Source organism: Toxorhynchites rutilus, chromosome 3 (genome assembly GCF_029784135.1).
Source record: "Toxorhynchites rutilus septentrionalis strain SRP chromosome 3, ASM2978413v1, whole genome shotgun sequence".
Classification (NCBI taxonomy): Eukaryota; Metazoa; Arthropoda; class Insecta; order Diptera; family Culicidae; genus Toxorhynchites; species Toxorhynchites rutilus.
In genome coordinates, this window is record NC_073746.1 from 275,390,526 (window position 1) to 275,414,596 (window position 24,071).

Consider the following 24,071-nt stretch of genomic DNA (forward strand, 5'->3'; position numbering starts at 1 on the left):
GCAAGAAGTTGAATTACTTACTGCAGTGGAATTCCTTTCCGAGAGTGACTCCGGTATGGAGAACGCTTTTGACCTTTCTGCTTCGATTGATTCGCTTGTTCTCGCTTCATAGCACTGGAAAAAAAGAGCGAAAATAGGAAAGGACAAGCTCTTGATGAAAATATTTTTTAATAGGTTCTGCACAGATAACCAAAATTGAAATTCTAACTTAGTAACTTAGAAAATTCATTGTGAACCGCATGTAAGTTTTTTGTAGTGTTGAATTTATCTAGAAATACCGTGTGGCGCGCGTATGTAAAAAATATAAAGGAACATAAACGATTCGAATGCCTCAAAGCAATCATCAGAAGACCAGCAACCGCGTTGAAATGTCATAAGGACCACAAGTGCAAGCCGAGCTTTTCGGTTCGCGATTTGAGTTCGTTTTAGGCAGAGTTTTAAACCGAGAGCCTCAAATGACTTTGATATATCGAAACCTTGAACATGAGTCTGGAATATGAATCAGGAGTTTCGTACCTTTCTCTGAAAAAAAAATGCGGTCGGAAATAAATATCAAATTGCAAATCTCTCATCGCTATCTTCGTTCATTTTATGGTCGACATAATCTACCGTCAGATCAAATAATTTGAGGAACGGTGTAAATCGTTTGCGCATCATCAAAGACGCGTTATATGGGCCAGTGGAATGTTGGAGCTCTAAATGTTGTACAGCAAAGAGCCCAGCAGGCTACCCTGCTCCTGTTGGGATGTGAAATGTGTCTAAGAGGCATCCTCTCAATGATACCATTATCGACCTTTCTTGAAGGTGCTGCGTTTGATTTTACCAGATACAGTGGAAAATTTAATGGACAAAACATGTATATAAGCTCATCGTGCCAGGCGTTGTGAACATTGTTGCCACACGTACAGATTTATCTGGAAAGATACAGATTTTTTCGTTAATTTCGGTACAGATTACAGATTTTCGTCATACAGTACAGATTGATACAGATTTTTTCCGCGTGTGAAATTTCTTGCTTTTTTCGCGCAGTGTTATTAATTGAAATCACTTGAGATGTATCTCTTGCTATGATTGTAAACAAAACAAAACGTATCTGTGAAATACAGTTTTGTGCTTCATGCATGCTTCTGTTATTGCCCTGCTCTCCTCTTTCCAGCGTTGTATTGGAAGCGTTTCTAGGGTTGTACGATTGGAATTTAGAGGATCTGGAGCACGAATTCCGTACCTTGAAAGTAATATTGTTATGTTGTGCATGCGTATCTGAGTTGTGCCGGTGAATGGGACAAATTTTGAGCCTTACCTTGTGTTCAATCCTAATTCTCAATTTCATAACCGTCAATAAAAGGCGATTCGATTTATACTGATAGCATGACAATAGGGCAATATATCAATATATATCGATATAGTTTATAACAAAAAGGGCCATAAATCATGCAGACAAATAGCCAATTGAATAGATTCCAATAGCCGCATTTGAATATCCCTAAATCGCCTTTCAAACAGTATTCAATAATGCGTAGCAATCCTTCCAGCTTAATTGTCTACATCAAAAAGAGTCTGCGCTCTATTATCCTTTAACCCAATTCTACCGATAGCCACCGGTCAATAAATATCGTTGTAAAGCATACGAAAGAACACTCGAAAATATACTGTCGAACTAAACGCATCTCTCGTTATCATTTTATCTCGCAAAATACATATCCGTTGTTTTTCAACGCGCATTTCAACCACTTCTCGCCGAACAGTGTCGCAAATAAATTTACATTTGTCGTGTCGAAACACCTTGCTTTCCCATGAACACCAAGCGCCTGGAGCTATGCAAGCATTTCATAACGAGTTTGGTCCGATATTGTACGTTCTGTACAGTCTAATCGCCACGAGTGTAGTTCGATGTTGTACGCGAAAGGGTTAAAATGACGCAAGTGATACTACGTTGAGACAGCGAAGTTTCTCTAGGAACGTTAGTGCATTAAGGGACTATTGTAGTCTAGAAATTTGAAAAAAAATTTAGTGATGCGATATCTAAGCTAGTACGGCCATAACAATGAACTTGAAACGCGTTTTTCTCGAAACTAGTTTTTTCAAACTGACGTACACGATATCTCAAGTTCTACTGAACCGATTCATGTCGAATTTTTATGGATACAATCTGCAGGCATCTCTCTATCGCATAAACCTCTAAAAATTATATTTTTTAAATTTTACCATTTTTAAAAAATCGGGTAGCGCAAGAAAAAACATTTTAAACATTTTGTTTTTCACGGACATTGGCGGGCCGAAGCAAAGCAGAAGACAAATGTCAAGTTAGTCATTAACTTAGACTTCGTTTTCGTGTGGATCTCGATTCTAGTCTTGGTTCAGCCAACGAGCCGGCTTAAGAGATAACATTAAAATTTCAAACTGTCTCGTAGCCACTGTAGGTCTTGATTTTGGTTGTGCGTGTGTGTATTTGTAAGTTTATGTGCCAATGCAAATCTTCATATTTTGTATACTTAAACGAACTATTGCGGGGTTCGGTTTATGACGAATTTCATGTCAACTCGTCTTAAAAAACTTACTTTTTGATAAAAGCCAATTGTTTTTCTAAATTTTTCAAAAAAAAATATAACTCGAAAACTATGATACACCCAGGTTTTTTTTACGCTTTTTTTTGCGCGGTTGTTTTTATGAGGTTTTTTTTACGTGGATTTTCCAATTAACTCGTTTTTTTACGCGGATTTTCCAATTAACGCGGTTTTTTTTACACGGTACCCGCGTAAAAAAAGACCAGTGCAATATCACATCTCCTCCTCAGCTCACATTTTGCATCGGCAAAAGAGTGTACAAATTACTAGGGAATGTTCTAGCAAACTCAGATGACCCCATTCGTGAGGAAAACCGAACTATAGCTACCAGTAACCAACGAAATTTCAGGAAAAAACTACGGGTTTTCGGAAGCGAGTTACACTCAACTTTTTACTTCCGTTCTATGTAAAGATAGTCCCATTTGATATCTATTATTAGGTGACATGGTTTTTTTTACGCGGATTTTCCAATTAACGCGGTTTTTTTACGCGGATTTTCGAATTAACGCGGATTTTCGAACTAACGCGGTTTTTTTTACGCGGATTTTCCAATTAACGCGGTTTTTTTTACGCGTATTTTTCAATTAACGCGGTTTTTTTTACGAGGTACGTATCCCCCGCGTAAAAAAAAACTGGAGGTACCTACATAAATCTGGTCAAAGCATAAAATGTAGGAAATAGTTTAAGTTTTCATACCAATTTTTTTTTTTGAAAAAAAATCGCTGGAAAAAAATTATTTTAAAAATTACGAGTAAAACATTTTTTTTCAGGAGTCTTTATAAAAAAATGCCTAATATTCCAAAAACTATAAAAGATAGAAAGTTGATATCTTTGACAAAAGTGCATATTTTAATAAGATTTAAAACTTTGCCGAATACACTACATCGCTATCTTGACTTTAAACTAAACTAGGATTAGTTGCAATTTTTCCAAGAAAGCATTGAAAAGTTGTTAGAAAAAAATTTCCCTGTAAAAGTGCCCATCTTCTGATGTATGGATGACTTGTTAGAAGCTGTAAGGGCTATTCATATACTTTTCGTTAGAATTCATAAATAATACGTTTTTGTGAAAAATGAATTTTAACTTTTAAAATATTTTTTTTCAAGAAATTTTTGGTATTTTTTATTTTATTGCGTAAAATAATTCTACGGAAGAGATAATTTTTCTGATGATTTATATATCTCTGCGTATATGTATATGGGAACAGAAGTACCAATGGTGGTTTCGATGCAAAACAAAGCTAATATTTGCATGAAAAAATAAAAAAGAGAAACAGAAAAAAACGGAAATCCTAATATTTTTTCATATGTTATGTATAAAAGTCTGACCTTCCCAAGGAAAAAAAAACACCATGGTCGCTTTGGTCTCGACATCCCAGAAACAATACAGAAACCAATGTTTTTTGAGAAATTTCGTCTGAATGTGAATATTTTAAACGTTTTTCGGGTCATCTAAAGCCTTTCATTTGCTCCAAATAGACCGAAAAATCATTCGAGCGGATCCAAATACTAATTATCATCAATAAAGATTTTTCAAATAGAATTAATTTAGGAGGATTCTAACAAAACGGAATAAAAATCTGGCTCTAATTTTCTCCGTTAGGCAGCAAATACAAAAGATTTGACCACAATTAGTGCAATTTATGTATTTGGTAGATCTATTTTCACGGAATCGTTGTATATATTTTTTCCTTTCAAATTTTTCAAAAACGTTCAATTCTTCCGTCATTCCTGAATTGCAGGATACGTCAGTATCGTTGACATCGATGGCGAAGCGGTCGAGGTAGACATCAAGTTCTTGGTTTGGTTCGCTGCTAATACTGGATGACAACAGAAATTCATAGACACATCGATTCACCAGTCAAATTAATCTGTTCAACTGATCTGGAATATCTCGAATTCTAACTCGTAAATGTGAAAAATCACTTTTGAACATTTTGAACTAGTCTCAGGCGTGCGCTACAATTAGAGACGAATGATTCTTCAGCTGGAGACCATAAAATTCAATTACGAGGAGACACCATTCGGACTCCACGCTTAGAAAACACGCCAAATTGGACGGAAAATGAGTACCCTTAAAAAGCGATTAGATAGATGGCAGCAGATGCCCCGTGTCTGGCTGTTGTAGCATTTAATTTGTGCTAAATTCCCACTTCCTTTCACAGCTAGAATCCCGCTGTGTTGGGTTGCTTCCAAATGCGACTAAACCGATATAGAGTGAAAGATGACAACAACAACAACAGCAGCAGCAGCAGCAGCATGTGCATCCCCCCGGAGAATTCGTCGTCATTGCGTTGCACTCGTGTAAATACTCGTATAAATAATAAATTGTTGTATACCACACGTTCGGTACGGACAAAGTCATCTGTCTGGTTGCTCGCAGGCCCTTGCATGTCTTGCAGACGAAACATGTTTCCATTCAAAATCCGCGAGATACGAATCAGCGCGCAATGCATATGTGCGTGTATGTCTGCGAGTACTTGTTGCGCGTCGTTTCAATTTGGTGGATGCCTCAGCCGGTCGACAGACGTGCCCCCGAGCTCCAAAGTCCAGACAAAACATGTTCACCATATGGATGGATAGAACACAAGAAGATGGAAGGTTGATAAAGTGCAGCTTCAAGTACACACGTAATATGCAGCATGTGCTTGTAAATCATTATTCGAAACATTTGGCTTTTCTAAGACTGTATTCTCGCACCGAAATAATAAAGTTTACCACATTGGACACATGTACAACGTGTTCTAACATCCGCCTACAATATTGAAACTTCATCTCTCTGGTGGAAAGGTCAACTCCAATCCGCTATTTGTGGTACGGGACAGGAATCATCGTCGATCTAACGCGTTTTTTCCTCCATCGATTTTAACCGAGAACGTTTCGGAGATGGTGCAATCGAAGCAAGGAATAAAAACCAGTCGCAAGCGAATCTAAGATGATCTAACGCGCGTGCACACACAGCAGCTTCAAGGTCAACTTCTCCGCCATTCTCCAGAACTCTCGTCAATGTATGTAATGTATGCAAAATCGATTGGTGGTTGTATGAGATGGCTTAACCGTAAGCTGAAAACTGGATGCTGTCGGTGTCCGGCGTACGCAATGCAGAACCGTTGGGCTGCTTGTGCATGTGTTCGCGCCACCAAGCGTCTAAGACTGTTTACCCGGTACAATAACTGTACAGACCCATCGGCAAAACTGCACTTTGATGCGTTTGTACCCATGCTTTAATTTACCTTTTTTTTGAAATCTTGTTCTTCGGGAAGAACAACAACTGTGTCCATAATGCATCACGTGCATCTTGGTGAAAACGGTTTCGTATTTCGATGCTGCTGCTCTTTTGTTTCCTTGGCTCAACTCCATTTACCAAGACTGGTTACCTTTGTGAGCTCTCAACGAGGCGTTCGACGTGTGATATATGGCGTTGACTACTGACGGAGGAAAAATGCAGTAACTGCAGAAACTGCGGCGAATACAAACTCGGTTCCACCGATTGGGCTTGCTGCTACTTCTGCTATTGGTCGGTGAAACTTAATATCTACAGCATGCTCGTTGATTTCTGCTCAACTATGTGATAAGCATGGGACGATTTGTCTGTCTAAGCGATAAGAGCTACCATTACATTAAAGTTGAGCTCCACACATCACGCACAGTGCTTTGCATTCAAACGTTACGTAGATTAATGATTACATTTGTTGTCATTTATCTTAATAAAAACCTGTCGTTCGAAAGATATTAGTATGAAAATTATAAGATATAAGTATGAAAATAAAAAATTAACTCTGTCGATAAATAGAACGGATGCAGATCGTATTTTTACAATTGGATTCAACTATCAAATCATATCTGTCTGAAAATGCCAATTTGCCAAGTTTTTTCCACAGATCAATTTTCATTATCAGATGACTAATTTTAATTACGAATGATTTTTTTATAACGACGTATCCAGAATCATTTACCTTTTTTGTAAAAAAAAAATCATAACTGGAAATCTAGATGTCTGATTGAAATATGATTTACAACTAAGTTGTTGGGAAGTCAATGAGCTATTTAGAAAAAACAATCAATACACCGCTGAGAATATCACTCGAAAATAGATTTTTATATCAAAAATGTTTATCTGGCGACATGTCTCATTTGATATTGTTTTAAATATTTCTTTTCAACTTAAAAACGTGTGACGTATAGTGGTGCTGTGTCGGATTCACCAGAATGGAGATACGGATTTTCAAAAATTTATGAAATGCTTTGCGAAATCTAAATCATTTACGAAAAGTCATATAAAAATGGAATCTACATGCGATTCTACATGAAGATCTATATTCAATGTTTTATCCTAGAACTAATCATTCTCGAGATAATGTTTGTGAATTTTCTGTACGATATTGGAACCCCAGTAGCAGTATGGATTTTCTAATATTTCACGAACATAGATTTCATTACCTATAACAGCTAACTAACTAAATAATTGTATATAGATTCCATTTTTCGTATTACTAACTAATTATAAACTAAATAATATAAACTAAATTAGTACGATTTGCAAAGTATTGAAATTTCATAATTTAAAAAAATCTTATCTTAATTTTGAAGAGTCCGACACCGCACCGCTATATGCAGAGATGCCAACCTTCCTGATTTTTCAGGATTTCCCAGACTTTTTGGCACACTCCCTGATATCGATATCGAACATTCGATTTAGCTTGATTTTACTGAAATGATCCTGGCCTGATTTTTGTGCTTTTTACATTATTGGAATAAAAATTAATCATAATAAATATAGTAGGATCCCTGCCAAAATTTTCCTGGTTGGAAATGAGAACTATCATAATAGCTTGTATAGAATAAATATTCGGTTCGCGTCACCACTTGTATAATGCTTATTCTTCGTAGATTATCTTCGGGATAGATGTGAATCGCTTCGGAATCAATTCGATTCCGGAGCGATTCACATTATCGGAGGTACCATTGTCAGCGCTTATTTAACTTTGAAGTTGGCGTGAATGAAAGATACTTTATCAGATTAGAATGCCCAAACGTAGTTTAAAATCGTTATATTTTGAATTAAAATAATTATTTGATGTTTTTTGAATGTTGTCCTGACTCTTACTTTACCGTTTGTCTATACCGTTCCGAATCATATTTCGAACGCTTAAGGCATATGATGCAGAAAACAGGTCTACACTTTATGCACAGGCATTAGTAGGTTGATATTTTAAATAAATTAGTTCAATATGCTTTTAAGCTTACTACTTTGGTACCTTTGGTATTTTTTTTTATCTGTATTATAGTGACTTTCAACTCATTTGGCTGGTTCGTCACTTTTACTTCCATTTTTTGGAAGAATGTCGGGAGTGAGAATTGAACTCGTGACCTTTAGCGTGAGAGGTATGGATGTTACCACTACGCCAGATCGCCTCCACCCTTTGGTATTTGATTGAAAACATAAAAAAATCATCGAATAAAATGCTTTTCAAATGAAGCGAATAAGAATTAAACGAGAATTAAGGAATTTACGAACATTTTTCGCCAACCAATCAGAACGAAGCGCGGGATCACTTGAGAAAGAGCGAAAAAAGATAGAACCTCCCAAGCTTTTGCTGCGAAAAAATACGAATCCGCGTTGTTTTGACAGTAGCCTCTGCCCACATCAGAAAGTTAGAACAAGGCAATCAGGATAGGTGCAACGAGATTTAAAAAAAATCGCCCAGCTTCACATCGATGAAACGATATGAGCAACATTCAAGCTTGCTGCAGGATAATAAATAATTTTCCGAATTTATATTTATACTCTACTGAAATTTCTAATATTGAACTGTATCTTTGTTTATCTAAAGTGAAAAGATTTGATTTTTTCGGATACGCAGAAATCATTATTTGAGTAACAACTTGTTTCAATTTTGTTGAAGTAATTGTTTTTAAAGAGTGGAATAATTGTCCACATAAGTGTAAGACACTTATTTTTAGTTCACAAAAAAATTAAAAAATGTTTATTTTTCATAATATTGCATGTATCACTACTTTTTCAAGGAAAAAAAATTCCGACTAGTACGACACCTATGCCCAAATTTAATACGACCGCAAAGGGTTAAATATTTATGAACGGGTAAATTCTATGTACTCACGCTAAGGAAACGTCAAACACAAACGATAATGAGTAGTGTTGTAAGATTTCTGCCGATTATGTTATAATTCAAATGTAGTTCTCATGTGAAATGATAGTGAAACCAAGGGATTACTCTAAAGAAGCAATTGTGATATTAATTTGATAGTTATATCATCAGTGCATTAAGCATTTCAAGATATTAGAACAAAATGTCCGAAATATGATGTTGTCCGAAACATCATTCAGAACGGTACATGTTCCGATATTACCACAAATGCTTGTTAATGATAACCAGATGTAGTTCTTTGTTCAAAATTTTTCAAAATTTTCTAAAAAAAACCTCCTATTACTTAGAATACATATTCGATACGGAAAAGTAAAATGTTATTCATAATTTTTCGATTATGATTTCCGCTTCATAATGACAGAACGCTCAATGGCGTCAACGCAAATTGAATGAATGAACATTTAGGATAGTGTTCCGAGATCTTTTCTTCTTAATTCAAGGATGGCAGCTCGTTTCTAAAGATTTTATCCTGGAAGTATAAAGTGAGAGAAGAAAAAGATCTCGCAACACTAGTTTTGGCAGATGTTGCATGTATAAAATATGAATATATATGATTCAAGAACCATACGACCATCAGCTAAACTAACCGAATATTAGACCTTCAGATTATCACAGGTTCGAGTCCCCACAAAGTTCTCTCAAAGGAAAAAAAATGTAGGGGGTTGTATCGTAGGCACGACCGCACAGGACGTAGGACTACCTATCCGTTTTATTTGAGGTGCTTGTTATCATTACAGATATTATTTATAAATGCAACGAAATTTCATAAATAATTCTTCAGTAGAAAGTTTCGGTGAGCCTGAAGGGGGCTAATAGCTTGTGTGGCCTTTTAGAAGCAGTGATTCTTTCTTGTACTTGCGAGAACAATACACAAACTGGTCATATGACGCCATTTTTTTTCTTATGTCAAGGCACGCATTGCACTGAGTATTTGCGGGCTCCCGGAGATTTTCGTTTTCGACTTTACTCGATATCGAAGGGACCATTGAGTTAGGGAGGTTTCGAGTTATGGAGTTGTAAAATAAATCAAAAGTGCCATGAAATCCATCGAGTTAGCAAAAATATCGGGTTACAGAACATCGAGTTTGGGAGTTTTATTGTAGTCAAGTGAAAAAAAGGCTCTATTGTATCCAAAAATCAAATTAATTTCGTACTATTTTGAGACGAAGGCGTAGTTGGGCGCTACGCACTTCGCGCTCGGAATAGAAAAACTCGTGCCACGCTATGAAAAATGCCTCGAACGTTACGGCGATTATGTAGGAAAATAGAAAATAAAACGTAGATTACGAAAATCACCTTGTTTTTTGTCCTACTTTTATTTTTCCGCGATTTCTGAGGCACTGAAACTTATTTTTTGAATGACCCTCGTGTGTACGTTCCATCACCACCATTGTTCCACATTTCTACTGAACAAAACAATAAAACCGCTTAATGGTAATTGATTTGGCATAGGAAAATTGAGGCAAGTAATTCATTCTGTCGAATACATGCCGGGAATTTGTGATTTTAAATCTTATATGTGTTCGCTCCTGCCGACAAAAAATGAAAATGAGATTTCCATAATTTTAAAGCTTAAGGTTGTTAATTTCTGAATATCCTACCTACATTATTTGTTTTAATTTGTGTATGCTTGGAGTGCCTAGATAATATTCTGCAGCTTTCCAAATTTTGCTCATAATTTTGGAAAGTACCTTCTTTAGTGGGTACTAGCTGACCCGGCAAACTTCGTCCCGCCCAAAATTTGTTTTTTGTTATCAATACCTTCAAACATTCGCGTTTTTTTACTAAGCGCAAGTTCATGGGTCAAATCGCAGAACTGTTCATTGATTCATCTTCCAATCGACCCCGTTGAATTTACCTTTTATTATAAAATTCCTAGTACTTAAAATTTCTAGTACTAGTACTACCAAAACTCATCATTATAATAGACTTTTCAACCACTTGCAAATGACATGTTTCTTCGTTACATGGAATAAATGTTTGATACAGAAAATATGATAGAATAAAGACAGCCCTAAACCGGACAATTCCTTCCTCGAGGTCTGCTCTTATCAACACATCCGGCGATCCTTTTTTTTTGCATAGATAGAAGAAGATATAGGAGTGCGTTTCATCACATTAAAATCCATTTCCAGTTTCGAACAAAGATCAATTTCGTTAGCACAAACATCAAATGGACTAACAACGCCTGTCACTATGTAATTGTAGAACAGAAGGGAATTTAATTTTCGGAATTTTCCCATTTTCCTTCAGACTTTTCCGAAAAATTTTAATTGTCATGTTTGATTGGAATATTTTTGGTTGAAATATTTGTAACATTTTTCTGGGACCCCCTCTTCATTCCAGAGGAGGAAGGGGTGTCATACCATCATAGAAACATTTCTTATACCAAAAAACCCTCACATACCAAATTGTGTTTGATTAGTTCACGAGTTGTGCAGAAGTTTGTATTCCATTGGTATGGCAGCCCCCCTTAGAGAGGGGGAAGGAGTGTATTCATCATAGAAACGTTTCGCGGGTGTAAAATCAAAGTTTCGAAAACGAAAGCGTTACGCCGGAGACCGAGATTTTGAGTGTTAATAGCTCCTAAACAACTGAACGAAATGGTATGATAAACACTTCATTCGAAAGATAAAATGTCTACGCGTTCTATACTTGTTACTTTCTGATCCAAAAACTTGTTTCAATAGTCTTAAATTTGCTTTCAAACCAGGCTATTGAAATCAACAATCGGTATATAAGCGAGCGCCGCTCGGAAATCCACTCAGTTCTAATTGAACAGCGATTGGAGCATGTTGTCGCTGTTGTGGTGAAGCTCTTCATTTATCATGAAAGCGTGGATGAACGGTGTCACCAAGAGCCTGTTTGTGCACCTTAGGCCAGAAGGGAATCCATCAGGAGGAGAGTGATGCCACAAACGGTTCCCCGGGAAGATCTCGAAGCAGCCGCTACACATACACACACATACACGCGCGGAATTCTTTCCGTTTGGATGCCATTCAGCATCGAGAAAGATCCGGAAAATAATCTGCCAGTTCCTCTAGGAATTTAAACATACATTCATGGAAAAGAGTTTATTTGAATGTTTTCTATTCATGTAACACTGTGACCAAATATGTTTCAATCAAGTGCTATTAACAGAAGGTTATCGAGTTAGCATTAACCACTGGTGGACTTCCAGTATCGAGGAAAATGTGGAAATATCTAATCGTTACTGAAAATAATCTGCCAGTTCCTCTGGGAATTTAAAATTACATTCATGTGAAAGAGTTTATTTTAATGTTTTCTATCCATGTAACACTGTGACCAAATACATTTGGATTCTTCAATCAATCGCAATTAACAGGATAGCTTCTGAAGATTATTCTTCCCCATCAGTAGGATATTTCTGTATCCAATATTGGATGCATAAAACCTTGTGCCTCCAACGTAACGCTCTCGTTTTCGAAGTTCTCCAAATATTCATTCATTCAGAATGAATTCAGATTCAACTTCAAACAAATGATCTCTAAATCAACGATAGTCCTACGTCACCCTTGCGGTTATACCATAGATACAACCCACTTCCTGTTTTTTTTTGTTTTTTAGCTTCCAAATTATTCAGATTTAATTTGCAGTGTCATTAAACACGCATTTAATTCGCCGATTGAATGTTTCGCGTTTTGTTTCCACTATGGTACGGCAAGGAATAAAGCCGAATTCAGCTGTCATTTTCCGTGTGTTTTGTTTTGTATTTGTCTATCTTCTATCCGCCCTCCCTTTCGAGTTATTGATGGCGGCATAGAATTAAAAGTTGAACCACTCCAGCAGTGTTCGGAAGTGAATTTGCATTCGTAATGGGAGTTATTGGGCGGGACCGAGCACCTCCGGTTTTCATGTGTTTCAATACGACTTAAGTGAGCCATCACTCGTAGCAGCAGCGGCGAAATTCGTTCGAGCTGATCGCGTAAAAGGTGTGTCATGCGTTGCAAACAGTTTGTCTAAGTGTTATTACACGACGAAATGACTTCATCCAACAATGACAATTATGTACGCGGAATGAATTAGCATAAATTCGCCACCGCTGCTCATCGCTCAGATATAGTTCAAGGTAGCGCCAAAATTGAGTGCCAGTTTAAATTGCTAATTTCGCTCTGCCAGCTTAGAATTACAAAATAGCAGGCAGCCTGTTATTGTTGTTGTTGTTTTTGTGCGCTTCATCCTCCGAGCGCCTGCCTGCATGGTTTGATTGCTACGGCTGCTCAGCTCAGACTACGAATGGGCTAATCTGAATTCAACGGCATTTGAATTGATGCATTAGTTGGTGGGCTGCTCGCGGCTTTTGTTTTCATTTGAAAACACCATTTTTCAAGGTTAGCGAATTACTGTGTTTTGCGAGGAATAAATTTTTGGAGGTAGTAAAGCTCGTTGTTTTGTCATATTACACTACTCCCAGATGCGTTCTATGCTAAGTCGCGAAAATACTCTTCTATTTCGAAAAACACTCTAGTTTATGAGAAGCCATAGTTTCCGCCCGTTGAAAAATTGTATAAATTATTTCAATAGAAGTACAGGAAAACCTTTTTTTGTGCGGGGGATAGGGACCGCATGAAAAAAAAATCATGCAAAACTTCACCAGTAGCTTTAAAAAACCGTGTTCGGTACACATTTTGAAAAAAAAAATTTTTTGTGCGATAAATAGGGACCGCATAAGAAGAGTTTCCCCCAAGAAAATAAATCAAATCCACGCCGTTCACCGTTCAATTTCCTTTTGTTTCCCTGCTTTGCGACGGGACAGTCTGCCTTTTCGGTTGCGCGTGGCTGTTTTGTGCTTTTAGTTGCATGTCGAAACTTGTTGCTGTTAGAAATCATGTCATGCAAGCACATAGAAAAACTTAGGAAGCATTTGTTGGGAGGAAGGGAATGATTTCAGAACTGGATAGTTGAGACGCAAATATGTTTTTTTCGCACTGAAATGCATATAAACCATCGAAAAAAACTAAATGGACGATAACTTCGTCAAATATGCTTCTTTTCATATACAGCACACAAAAAATCGCACAAGAACAGAAAACCGCAAAAAAAAAAATCGCACAAAAACAGGTTTTACTGTATTTCCCATCACTTCCGACAACTTTTTTCTATCTTTCTGGCACCTGGGTAATACTGGCATCCTGATAATACGATGCCGGTTTCGAAGCGGTTCCAACGTGCCCCCCATACGCTGTGTGAGAAAGAGCCAGATGGGAAAACTCTCACTCCTTTACAAAATTAACGTCAATTTCACATGAATTACAATAAGTTTCTAATTCGTAGGTCATCTTTAGTTCTAAATCAGTGCCAATAACCCTTTTGGAGTGGCTTCGACCAGGCTGCGCCATGTTCTAGTGTGTATCACGTTCTTCGCAGAGGATACTGCACGTTGAGGCTCTTCGATCACTTATACTGCTTGTAAGCTGCATCTACTATTCGTACAATCACTCCTCATAAGTTCTTGATAGGGTTTTGATCTGGTAAACAAGCTGACCATTCCAGAATCTGAAGCCCCTATTCATTAAACCATACAAAAACCAAACCTCCCAGATTTTATGAATTGATGCCAAATTACCCAATTATCACATTGTTTTTGATTCAAAAACAGCAGGAAATTATTTTGAAGTACTTCATTGCACTTCTGACTCTTCATTAATGTTAATGGTAAGCTATCAACAATAATATTTCATTCTTCATAAAAGAAGAAGAGCCAAAGCAGTATTTATTGCGTTAGCTCTTTTGATTGTTCTTGAATACAATTCCATTTTCTGGGAAATGACTGTTCGGAAAATCGAACATTGGTTGAAACCGGCACTTTGTTTTTGTAAACACACTGCGAACAAAAAATCTCTTCAATTTTGCAATTAGCGGCTTTCATAAATGCATTACTTCTACATTTCGAGACGAACGAGCACAGGAGGATGAAAGTCTCTAAATAAAACCAAAATTCATCCGACTATATTGACCGTCCTTAATCTATGTAATTTTGACATATTAGCTTTTTGTTTCAAACGAAAACTATCGCTGTTATCGTCAACAATGAAATATCAATGCTTGAGAAATTATTTCTTTGCGATTATTCATTTCCCGAAATATTTCAAATTTTCCAAAACTTGCAAAGTACAAATACGCTGTGAAAATTGGGCATTATGGACTGAGAGGTTGCCATTCAGTTGAATAGAATCATCAGTTAGGTTTTCTACACGGGTGAGATTACCCACCGGATCCGATGGAAGAATATTCACACCAGCAATCATTAGAACCATCATTCAACGTACTGATGATTTCCTCCAGGTCCTTCGCACCCGAAATTGTACGGACCGCTATCATCTAGGGCAAGGATTCTCAAACTATTTTAGGCTTTTCCAGAATGAACCGATACCATCGATCTCCATAACCAAATTTCTTTAAAAATTTTATCTTTTCTTATTTATACACCACTTTGAGAATCCCTGATCTAGGGTCATTACGGACAAAAATGTAACTTGTCGATAATATTTGCTAAACTAATCGATACTTACAAACATTCACATTTGAAAATGCAAATAAATATACAAAGTTGAATGAAATTGGTGGTAAGCGGTAGCAGATAAACTATGCTATTATTGGATGCAAACATTTTTTATTGTCGTCAATCTATTGTAGCCCAATACATTCTTAATACTACTTACTTTTAGTTCTAAGTAAGTAGTATTAAGTAGTAAAGCTGGCTGGATAATTAATTTGTTCAAATTAAAAGAGGAATTTAACAAGTTACATAATGAAAAAAAATATTTTTTAAATTATTTCCTCAAACCAGCATAGACTATATATGTTGCTCAAATACAATAATGATGGTAGCCTTAACTGTACAGCGCGGACTCGATTATATACAGTCTTCGATTTCTTTTCAATGTATATAATCGAATCCTGTATATAGTCGAGTAAAAAAATGTTTTTTTTTAATTTGTTTTGACAATGACAGAGTTATTGAACCTTTTCTCTGTTTCGGGCCCTGTTTGTCTTAAACTGGCTCTAATTCAAAAATTACGCTACGTAGAACAATTCTGTTACTCCCATTTGAAAGATAAGAAAATTTTATACAGGATACAGTTGTGAAACTTTTAAATTATTGGATTTAAGTAACATTATAGAAGTGAAAAACTTCAATATTTGTGGGTTTTAAGGTGTTATTCTTAATTTTATCCAAAAAATATAAAAAAAAACATGAATATTTCCATCAACAAAATTGAAGCTCTCTAACTGCTCTACAATTTGTTCTTTGACACCCAACTTCTATTCTTTTTAATTTCGCCGCAATATCATTTTAAACAATTCCTGGTGAATCTGCAACTAAAATCTAGCAAAATCACGATTTTTACTTCACTGTACTCGTAATAGACAATTTACTTTGACTTTAACACAGACCCAATTAATTTTCTCTTGAAATAAGTCATATTTAAAATATAAAAAAAAAAATTTTCGAACTGTATATAATCGAGTCTAAAATTGTATATAATCGAATCATACGAGGGTCATTCAAAAAATAAGTTTCAGTGCCTCAGAAATCGCGGAAAAATAAAAGTAGGACAAAAAACAAGGTGATTTTCGTAATCTACGTTTTATTTTCTATTTTTCTACATAATCGCCGTAACGTGCGAGGCATTTTTCATAGCGTGGCACGAGTTTTTCTATCCCGAGCGCGAAGTGCGTAGTGTCCAACTTTTTGAAGTACGATGCAGCTGCGTCACGAATTTCTTCAGTGTTATCGAATCGTTGACCGCCGAAGTTTTGGACCGATTAAGAACCGCGATTAAGAACAAAAGGCCAGATTTATTGACGAAAGGAGTGTTCCTCTTCCACGATAATGCGCGGCCATTCTGCTCGCGTAACTCAAGAGCGATTGAAAATGTTCAAATGGACTGTGTTCGAGCATCCTCCTTACTCCCCAGACCAACGATTCAATAACACTGAAGAAATTCGTGACGCAGTTACATCGTTCTTCAAAAAGTTGGACGCTACGCACTTCGCGCTCGGATTAGAAAAACTCGTGCCACGCTATGAAAAATGCCTCGAACTTCACGGCGATTATGTAGAAAAATAGAAAATAAAACGTAGATTACGAAAATCACCTTGTTTTTTGTACTAACTTTGTTTTTCCGCGATTTCTGAGGCACTGAAACTTATGAAATACAGGCCTGACTCGATTATATACGAGGGTCGTTCAAAAATAAGAACGACCCTCGTATATAATCGAGTCTGACCTGTATTGCATTCTATGCAGATAGTCTTTAAGCATTGACCTTGACATGGTTACATCAATAATTTCACTGTGCTCGTTACAGAGGCTCATCATACGATTAATAAGACTATATTTGGCGTAATTTGTTCTCCGGCAATCTATGCCGGAAATGTTAGAGTTTCTCAGATGTCTAATGGGTGCGTAAAATTTAGGTTTCCTAATATTTCTTCTGAGTCTACTCGTTGTGATATGATTTCAATAATAAATAGAATCATGGCAGAGTCCCAACGTTCTTTTAGGCTTTTCATACTGAATAGCATACAGCGTGTTTCATATGGAAGGAGATGATACGAAGACCAGCCTAGTTTAAGAAGTGCAAATAGTAAAAATCGTTTATGTACAGATGCTCCTTGTTTGGAACGTTGATGGTAAACAGTGTGATAAATTGCTCGGGGATTTTCATGAACGTTGATCATCCATTGTGTAGAATTAGTTAAAAACAGAAATACATAAATCTGCTATTATGATTTGATAATTTTAGAGATTGTCCTTCAATTTACAACAGTCCAAATATGAACTGGTTCTAGTGGGGTTTTCATTTCGAAATAACTCGTTTGAAGAATCCTGTTAATAAATTCCAATGATTTTCTCTACTTCTCTGTTTTAATCTCCGAGTAGAAAATTTAAAAAAATCTTCTATTGCGAATGATTTCAGTTAAAAACCAACATCTTCTTACCATTTCATTTTATTGGCTGCTTTTGTCGTCGATGGTATTATTGATGGTATTCCTAATCGTTATTCACAGGCCAATACAAACACAGGAATGAATACGTCAGATTGACGTAGTGACGTAGGACTTTGTAGGATGCCAAATCAGAAAACATCACGTAAAAACAGGTTGGGGAAAAAGCGGATTTTCCAATTAACGCGGACTTTTTAATTAACGCGGTTTGTTTGGTATATGACCCAGCGTGACGTGACAACGTTTTGACTGAGAAAATTTTCTACAAGAATCTTCAGTTGGAGAATGTTTTACAGTTGAATTCGCTTGTTGCCAGTTCAATACTTTTGTGACGTGACATTAATTTATGTTCAGTACCGTTTCAAAACATACAAATGTACTTTGTTCTATGATTTGTCAACAAAAAATGAATGTACATTCCTGTATATTCAGTTTTTCGAAACTCGCAAGAACTTTGCAAAAATCGGCATGCATTTTGTGATGTGACAACGCGCTCTGTGCGAAAAAACAGTCATCACAAAGCGTTGTCACGTCACATAATCAATAAGTTTTATTGAATAAGTATTTCACCGTATTGTAGCAAGCTATATACTATTTTTTTTGTTTTTTATTGCCCTGAATACATCCCACTTTCCTCTGAGATCTCCCCTTCCCCTTCCAAAAGTCAATCCTATAGGGGAAGATGGTCCTAACGCAACATACCCTCTCTTGTATCTCAGGAATGGTGCTTCCTACCGAATTTTCAGTGGTGTCAAATGAAAGGTGTCACAACTTTGAAAATTTGATAATATTTTTTCAATTTCAATTGCTTATGGTAGGCTCATCAAAAAAAAAATACAAATTGAATCCACCTACTACCTGCAGTATACGGCAAGCCGTTTATTGGAAAAAGTCGAGGTCGTCCTAAACCGACGTTCAGTTTTTACATCATGATTATTTAACACTTCACTTTGGTTTTTACCATTAATGGCTCGCACAAGTCTGGCTCATCAGGTGGCGCTCATCACCCGGTGAAAGCGTTTGGTTTTGCCATCAGACACTTTAGATCAGATAATTTTGATTAATGTATGCATCCGTGTGCATGTGCGCGTAGCTGTGCAACGGCGTTTATGTTTGTATGTAGAAGATGACGTTGTCATTGTTGTTGACGTTGACGTTGACTGGATGACGGTCACATATCCTACGGCAGATGTTCCTGCAACAACTACTGAGTGCGGTTCGAGGTGTGGCACGGAGCTCCATCTTGTTTTTTCTATCCCATTTGTTTATTTCAAGCTCATTAGCATTTTAGCTCTAACAGAGCCGAATTTTAATCGTGTACATGTCACATGGTTAACATATCTATAATTAGCCCATTGCACAGTAACCATTTTTCGGCGTAAGAGTATTTCTTCTATACCATTGCATATGGTACATTTACACAGTAGCCATTTAGGCGTAAGAGTATTCTTTCTGTTTTTCCATTATCCAGTTAAACCACCGGACAGCGGAGACAGTTGATATGATCATTGTTAAGTTATTAATAGAACAGCAGCCCAATGTGTCTTGCAGAGCAGAGCAGTTGTATGAATGAGTTTATATTATTTCGACCGTGGATCGATCTCCATCGCTGATGATTGTTGTGTGGACGTAGTTATTCTGAAACAACACAAAGATGGTCAATGAGGGCCCTGAGTGTTTGAACTCACGATCGATCGCTTACTAAGCGAACGCGCAACCAATGTGGCTACCGAGACCCACCTTCCTCATCTTGTTGAAATACATCATTCAGCTGTACTGCGTTTCGATCCACGGAAGAGCATACTTACTTAAAATCCCGATGTAAACCTCCTTGTTTACTTTATCGTCTTCTGGAATGAGCAACGAATTCATTTTCTTGTTATCGGAAGCCTTCAATCCAAACACCATAACCCAAGCAAGATGTTTAGTCAGATACTGCTGGGGATAGCTCAACCGGAATACTTGCATATTTATCTTTTAAACAGATGATTGACGAGATCTTCCTGTGTTGTGACAGATCTCATTGCATATTCAGATTACCGCGGTTCCACCCCAGATTATATAAAGGGTCTGAAGTATCGGTTGGAATTAGGCTTATGTTTGCTCAGCTGTCTGGTCTCGAGAACGATTAACAGACCGTTGTGTCGGGTATCCAGTGAAGCGGAATTTCCTTTGTAAATTCAAGGCCGGCATTAGGTTCGATTCCTGACCGGTCAATAGTCTTCCCGGGTTTGAAATTCTCTTGACATGTCTTGGAGTATCGAGTGTTCATAAAACGCCTTTACTTGCTCTTTCGATTGACAACCTATGTCTGTGCCTTTAACGTATCTACCGGTTTTGTTTATGTCATAAAAGGAATCCCTCTTAATAGTTATCGAAGAGCATTCGACCAGCTTGAATCGTTGTAGAAAAATAAAGTGGGACCTCCATCATTATTACATAAAATGGATAGAGTACTGTATTAGATGTTTGTGTGTTTGGGTGTTTTTTTAAGGCTATGATGATGATGGTATGTTGATTTTTTATTTTAGTTGCTAAATTAGTTTAAAAAGAATTGTCTACAAGAGTTTGAGCACCGCGCGGGTGAACCAGCATAGAAAAATTTGAATTTGCTTTGAATTATATTAGCTTACGTGCATGCAAAGAAAACCAAAGCATTGTATGCACAGGTGAAACGGGAACCTTATTTGTACGATGGTGTAAACATTATCACGCATACAGTGAGTTGTTCAACTGCTAAAGGAATTCTGGAACAACATCATGACGAAGTCCTCAACTGTTTATCTGCTAAACATCAATCGGAAAAAAGGAAATATTCCCTGTAAAAATGATTTTCTGGATGAAATTGCTAAACAAGATCCGAAACCCATGCCAAGAACTCACCTAAACGAGTACGGTGGCGTTTATAAATCCGGGTCGTTTTTAGGTGTTTATAAATCGTTAGGTCCATAGTTGTGATGGTAACTGAAACATAGATTCATTATCCGCAACTGAAAATTACTTTTAAGACAACAATTTTCTTTATCCAGGTCTTCGGATTTGCCCCGATGGTATAAAAAAAAATTAAAATTTAGTTCACAGTTTTTGTATTTATCTATTTTTTATACACGAAAACAGCGAGCAAAGTTTTAACAACATATTGTGACACTTCATTTTTCATATCGCTACAATCATCTCAAAACCATGCTCTAATAGTTGCTCCATTTCCAGGATTCGACGCCGCCCTCGTTGGTCACATGGGTCCACTCTCCCCACAGGACATGAAACCCGATCTTAAACCGGACATTTCGCTACTGAACGGAAGCGTAGGCCCATTTTCACCCGGCAACAATTGCGGCCCGGCTAGTCCCGGAGCGTTCAATCAACAAGTTGCAGTAGCCCTCCAGCAGCAACAGCAACAGCAGCAGCAAAATGTCAACAGTCAACAGCACAATTCCGGGGGAGGCGGCGGTGGCGGTGGAGGTCCCACAACGCCCACCAACATGAGTCAACAGTATCCGCCTAATCACCCACTCAGCGGCTCCAAGCATCTCTGTTCGATTTGTGGCGATCGAGCCAGCGGAAAACACTACGGTGTCTATAGGTTAGTAGCGATGCGAAGATGCACGACTAATTATAGATGCAAATTGCTGTGCCCCTTGTAGTTTTCCTTATTTTTTTCTCAACACCACGGGAAAGGAAATATGCATATTTAATTCACCCCGACATTTGATTTCTTCGCCGACAGTTTATGACACTGTGTGCATCGGAAACCGTTGATCGCAATGTTCGGGAACACTCCCTAAAACTGTACGGTCCGCAACCTGAAACCGACCACCGACGGCGTCTCGTTCGCGGGTTTCTATCTACAATTTAATTGCTCGGATCTATCACGACTCACAACGTTGGCCCGCAGCAACTGGTCATAATTGATTGCTAGGTGTTGCTACAGTATCGACATGACATTTCAAAGCCGGTCGCAATTTGCAATTAATTCCAGCTAGACTCAATTTACATTAGTTCCTATCAAAAACAATGTGACTTCTTTTCCTTCCCCTATTGCAGCTGCGAAGGATGCAAAGGATTCTTCAAACGGACGGTGCGGAAAGACCTATCGTACGCCTGCCGGGAGGACAAGAACTGCACGATAGATAAACGCCAAAGAAATCGCTGTCAGTACTGTCGGTATCAGAAGTGTTTGGCTTGTGGTATGAAACGGGAAGCCGTTCAAGAGGAGCGGCAGCGAAGTTCGAAGTTTTCCATCAAGGTGAGAATGAGCAGTACGATATGATTTTTGATTTTCGCTAGTGTGCGTAACGTTTGAACAAATTGCAGAGCGAAGAAATCAACTCGACCAGTTCGGTGCGTGATGTTACCATCGAACGGATCCATGAGGCTGAGCAGCTGAGCGAGCAAAAAAGTGGTGATAACGCGATCCCGTATCTCCGGGTCGGGTCCAACTCAATGATTCCACCAGAGTACAAAGTAAGTTTTGGATCGTCTGTGTGTCCATTCTGTCCAATGTTATTTCTGCAATAATAAACGTTTCGGCTGTTTATAGCCATGTTCTAAAGTTTGGTTGCATGCTGGGCCTTAAGATTATTCCGTTTAGTCATCCTCGTCATCGAAATAATCTATTTTGAAAACGCCCTCCTTAAGAAGAAGACTCTTCGATTTCGAAGTGCTCTTTACCCTTTTCAGCGATATCGAATTTACTGGAGAAGGGGATTATATCAAAGGAACGACCCAGTTGTTGATGTGAGACTACGAAATTATTTTATTCCGTTCGCTTGTTGCTCACTTTGGATACTACTTTAGAATATATGTATATTTTTTAAAGATCCATTCAGTAGAATGTTTTGATTATTCTGAGGAAAACAAATGATTTGTGTAGTGTTGTAGGGGAAGTTTAAGATTGTTGATTGATTCTTGCCGTCGCGGGAGCAATACACAAATCGGTTATATGTCGGAATTTGTATCCTTATGTCAATGCATGCGTTGTACTGAGTATTGATCACGAGCGCTATCTCGGCGGTCTTTTTCCCAGTTGACACACACTCGATCACAGGTGATTGTATCCTTTTTCCAACAGCACCATTGTTGCACATTTCTTCACCACTTCAATCTACATTTTGTGTGTGATGTGTGATGCAAAAATACAAAAACATTCATTCCCAGATAATATGATAATCGATGTGGTGCCTCCACCGAAGAAAATGGCACCGCTGTGTGCGATATTTTCCATTCACAACACCATCGACATTCCGAAGTGGTTTGTTTTGGATTTTGTAACGAGCAAAACCGCTGTGTGTGATATCAGCATTAGTAAATGCAAATCGAATTTTCTTCAAAAAAATGACATACAATCAAGACGAGTTTGGGTTTGTTGAAAAGCCCCAAGTCTCTAGCGTTCAAAATGTTCAATTTTTGATGTTTTCAACGATTTTCTTCAAAGGGAAATTGTGATCATAGTTTGACCATCTCTGATCATTGTCTGAAAAATGATCATGGTTTGTCCGGTTCTAGGAATCAGGCAGATGTTGCATTTCTCATTGCTTGAGCTTGTTGTCATCATATTGATCCATTCATAATTTGGACTTTCTTCAGAAAATTGCCCTTTCTTGGTCATTTTAAAGATGGACAGCACTCAACGCAGAGAATCTTTATTTCTGCTTCACGCAAAGGGCGTCATAGTAATCATGTGGACAAACTAACATCAGCGCATCGGACAATCCATGATCAGAATTTAGCTAATCGAGATGCATTAATTACATGCTTTAGCTTCATAAAATAGCGTACAGTGTTTTGTTTAGAAAATCTGACAAATTTGTTGATATAAACCCGTTTTTCTGTATGTCTTTTTTTCACAAAATTGAAATATGAGACAAAGTGAACTAAATTTTTTTTAGAATTCCTCCCAAACCGCACGCTATTTTGCACGCTATTTACTAATATTAACGCATAAGACCTAAAGCGTTTTAAACACAAAATAAAATGTAGGAAATTGTTTAAATTTTCATTAAAATGTGTTGAAAAAATGAAAATATACGCTGAAATTCTTATTTCAAATAAAATATCATTTTTCTCAAAAATTATTTTTTTTAAACTCTCAAAAAATATGAATATCCCCTACAATAACCAACAAGTCATTCATATATTGGAAGATGGTTACTTTTACAGGGAAAAAGTGTTTCTTACAACAACTTTGTCATGTCCTTTGGAAAAAAAACAATCAATCCTAATTTTGTTTAAAGTCAAGATAGCGTATAGTGTATTCGGAAGAACTTCAGATAAGGTTAAAATATGAACTTTTGTCGAAGACGTCAACATTCTATCTCTTATAGCTTTTGAAATATTAGGCTGTCAAAAAAGTCCAGCGGTAT

General features: G+C 37.3%; 1 protein-coding gene across 2 annotated transcripts in view; it reads left to right on the plus strand.

The window, feature by feature from the left end:
• LOC129772856 (protein ultraspiracle) overlaps positions 1-24,071 on the plus strand; it is a 124,036-nt gene that overhangs the window by 89,549 nt on the left and 10,416 nt on the right. For both annotated transcript variants that reach the window (XM_055776372.1, XM_055776371.1), the window contains exons 3-5: positions 20,920-21,292; positions 21,754-21,955; positions 22,024-22,173. In XM_055776372.1, the coding sequence (XP_055632347.1) occupies positions 20,946-21,292; positions 21,754-21,955; positions 22,024-22,173 (699 nt within the window). In that variant the 5' untranslated portion in view covers positions 20,920-20,945. The remainder of the gene's footprint in view (positions 1-20,919; positions 21,293-21,753; positions 21,956-22,023; positions 22,174-24,071) is intronic.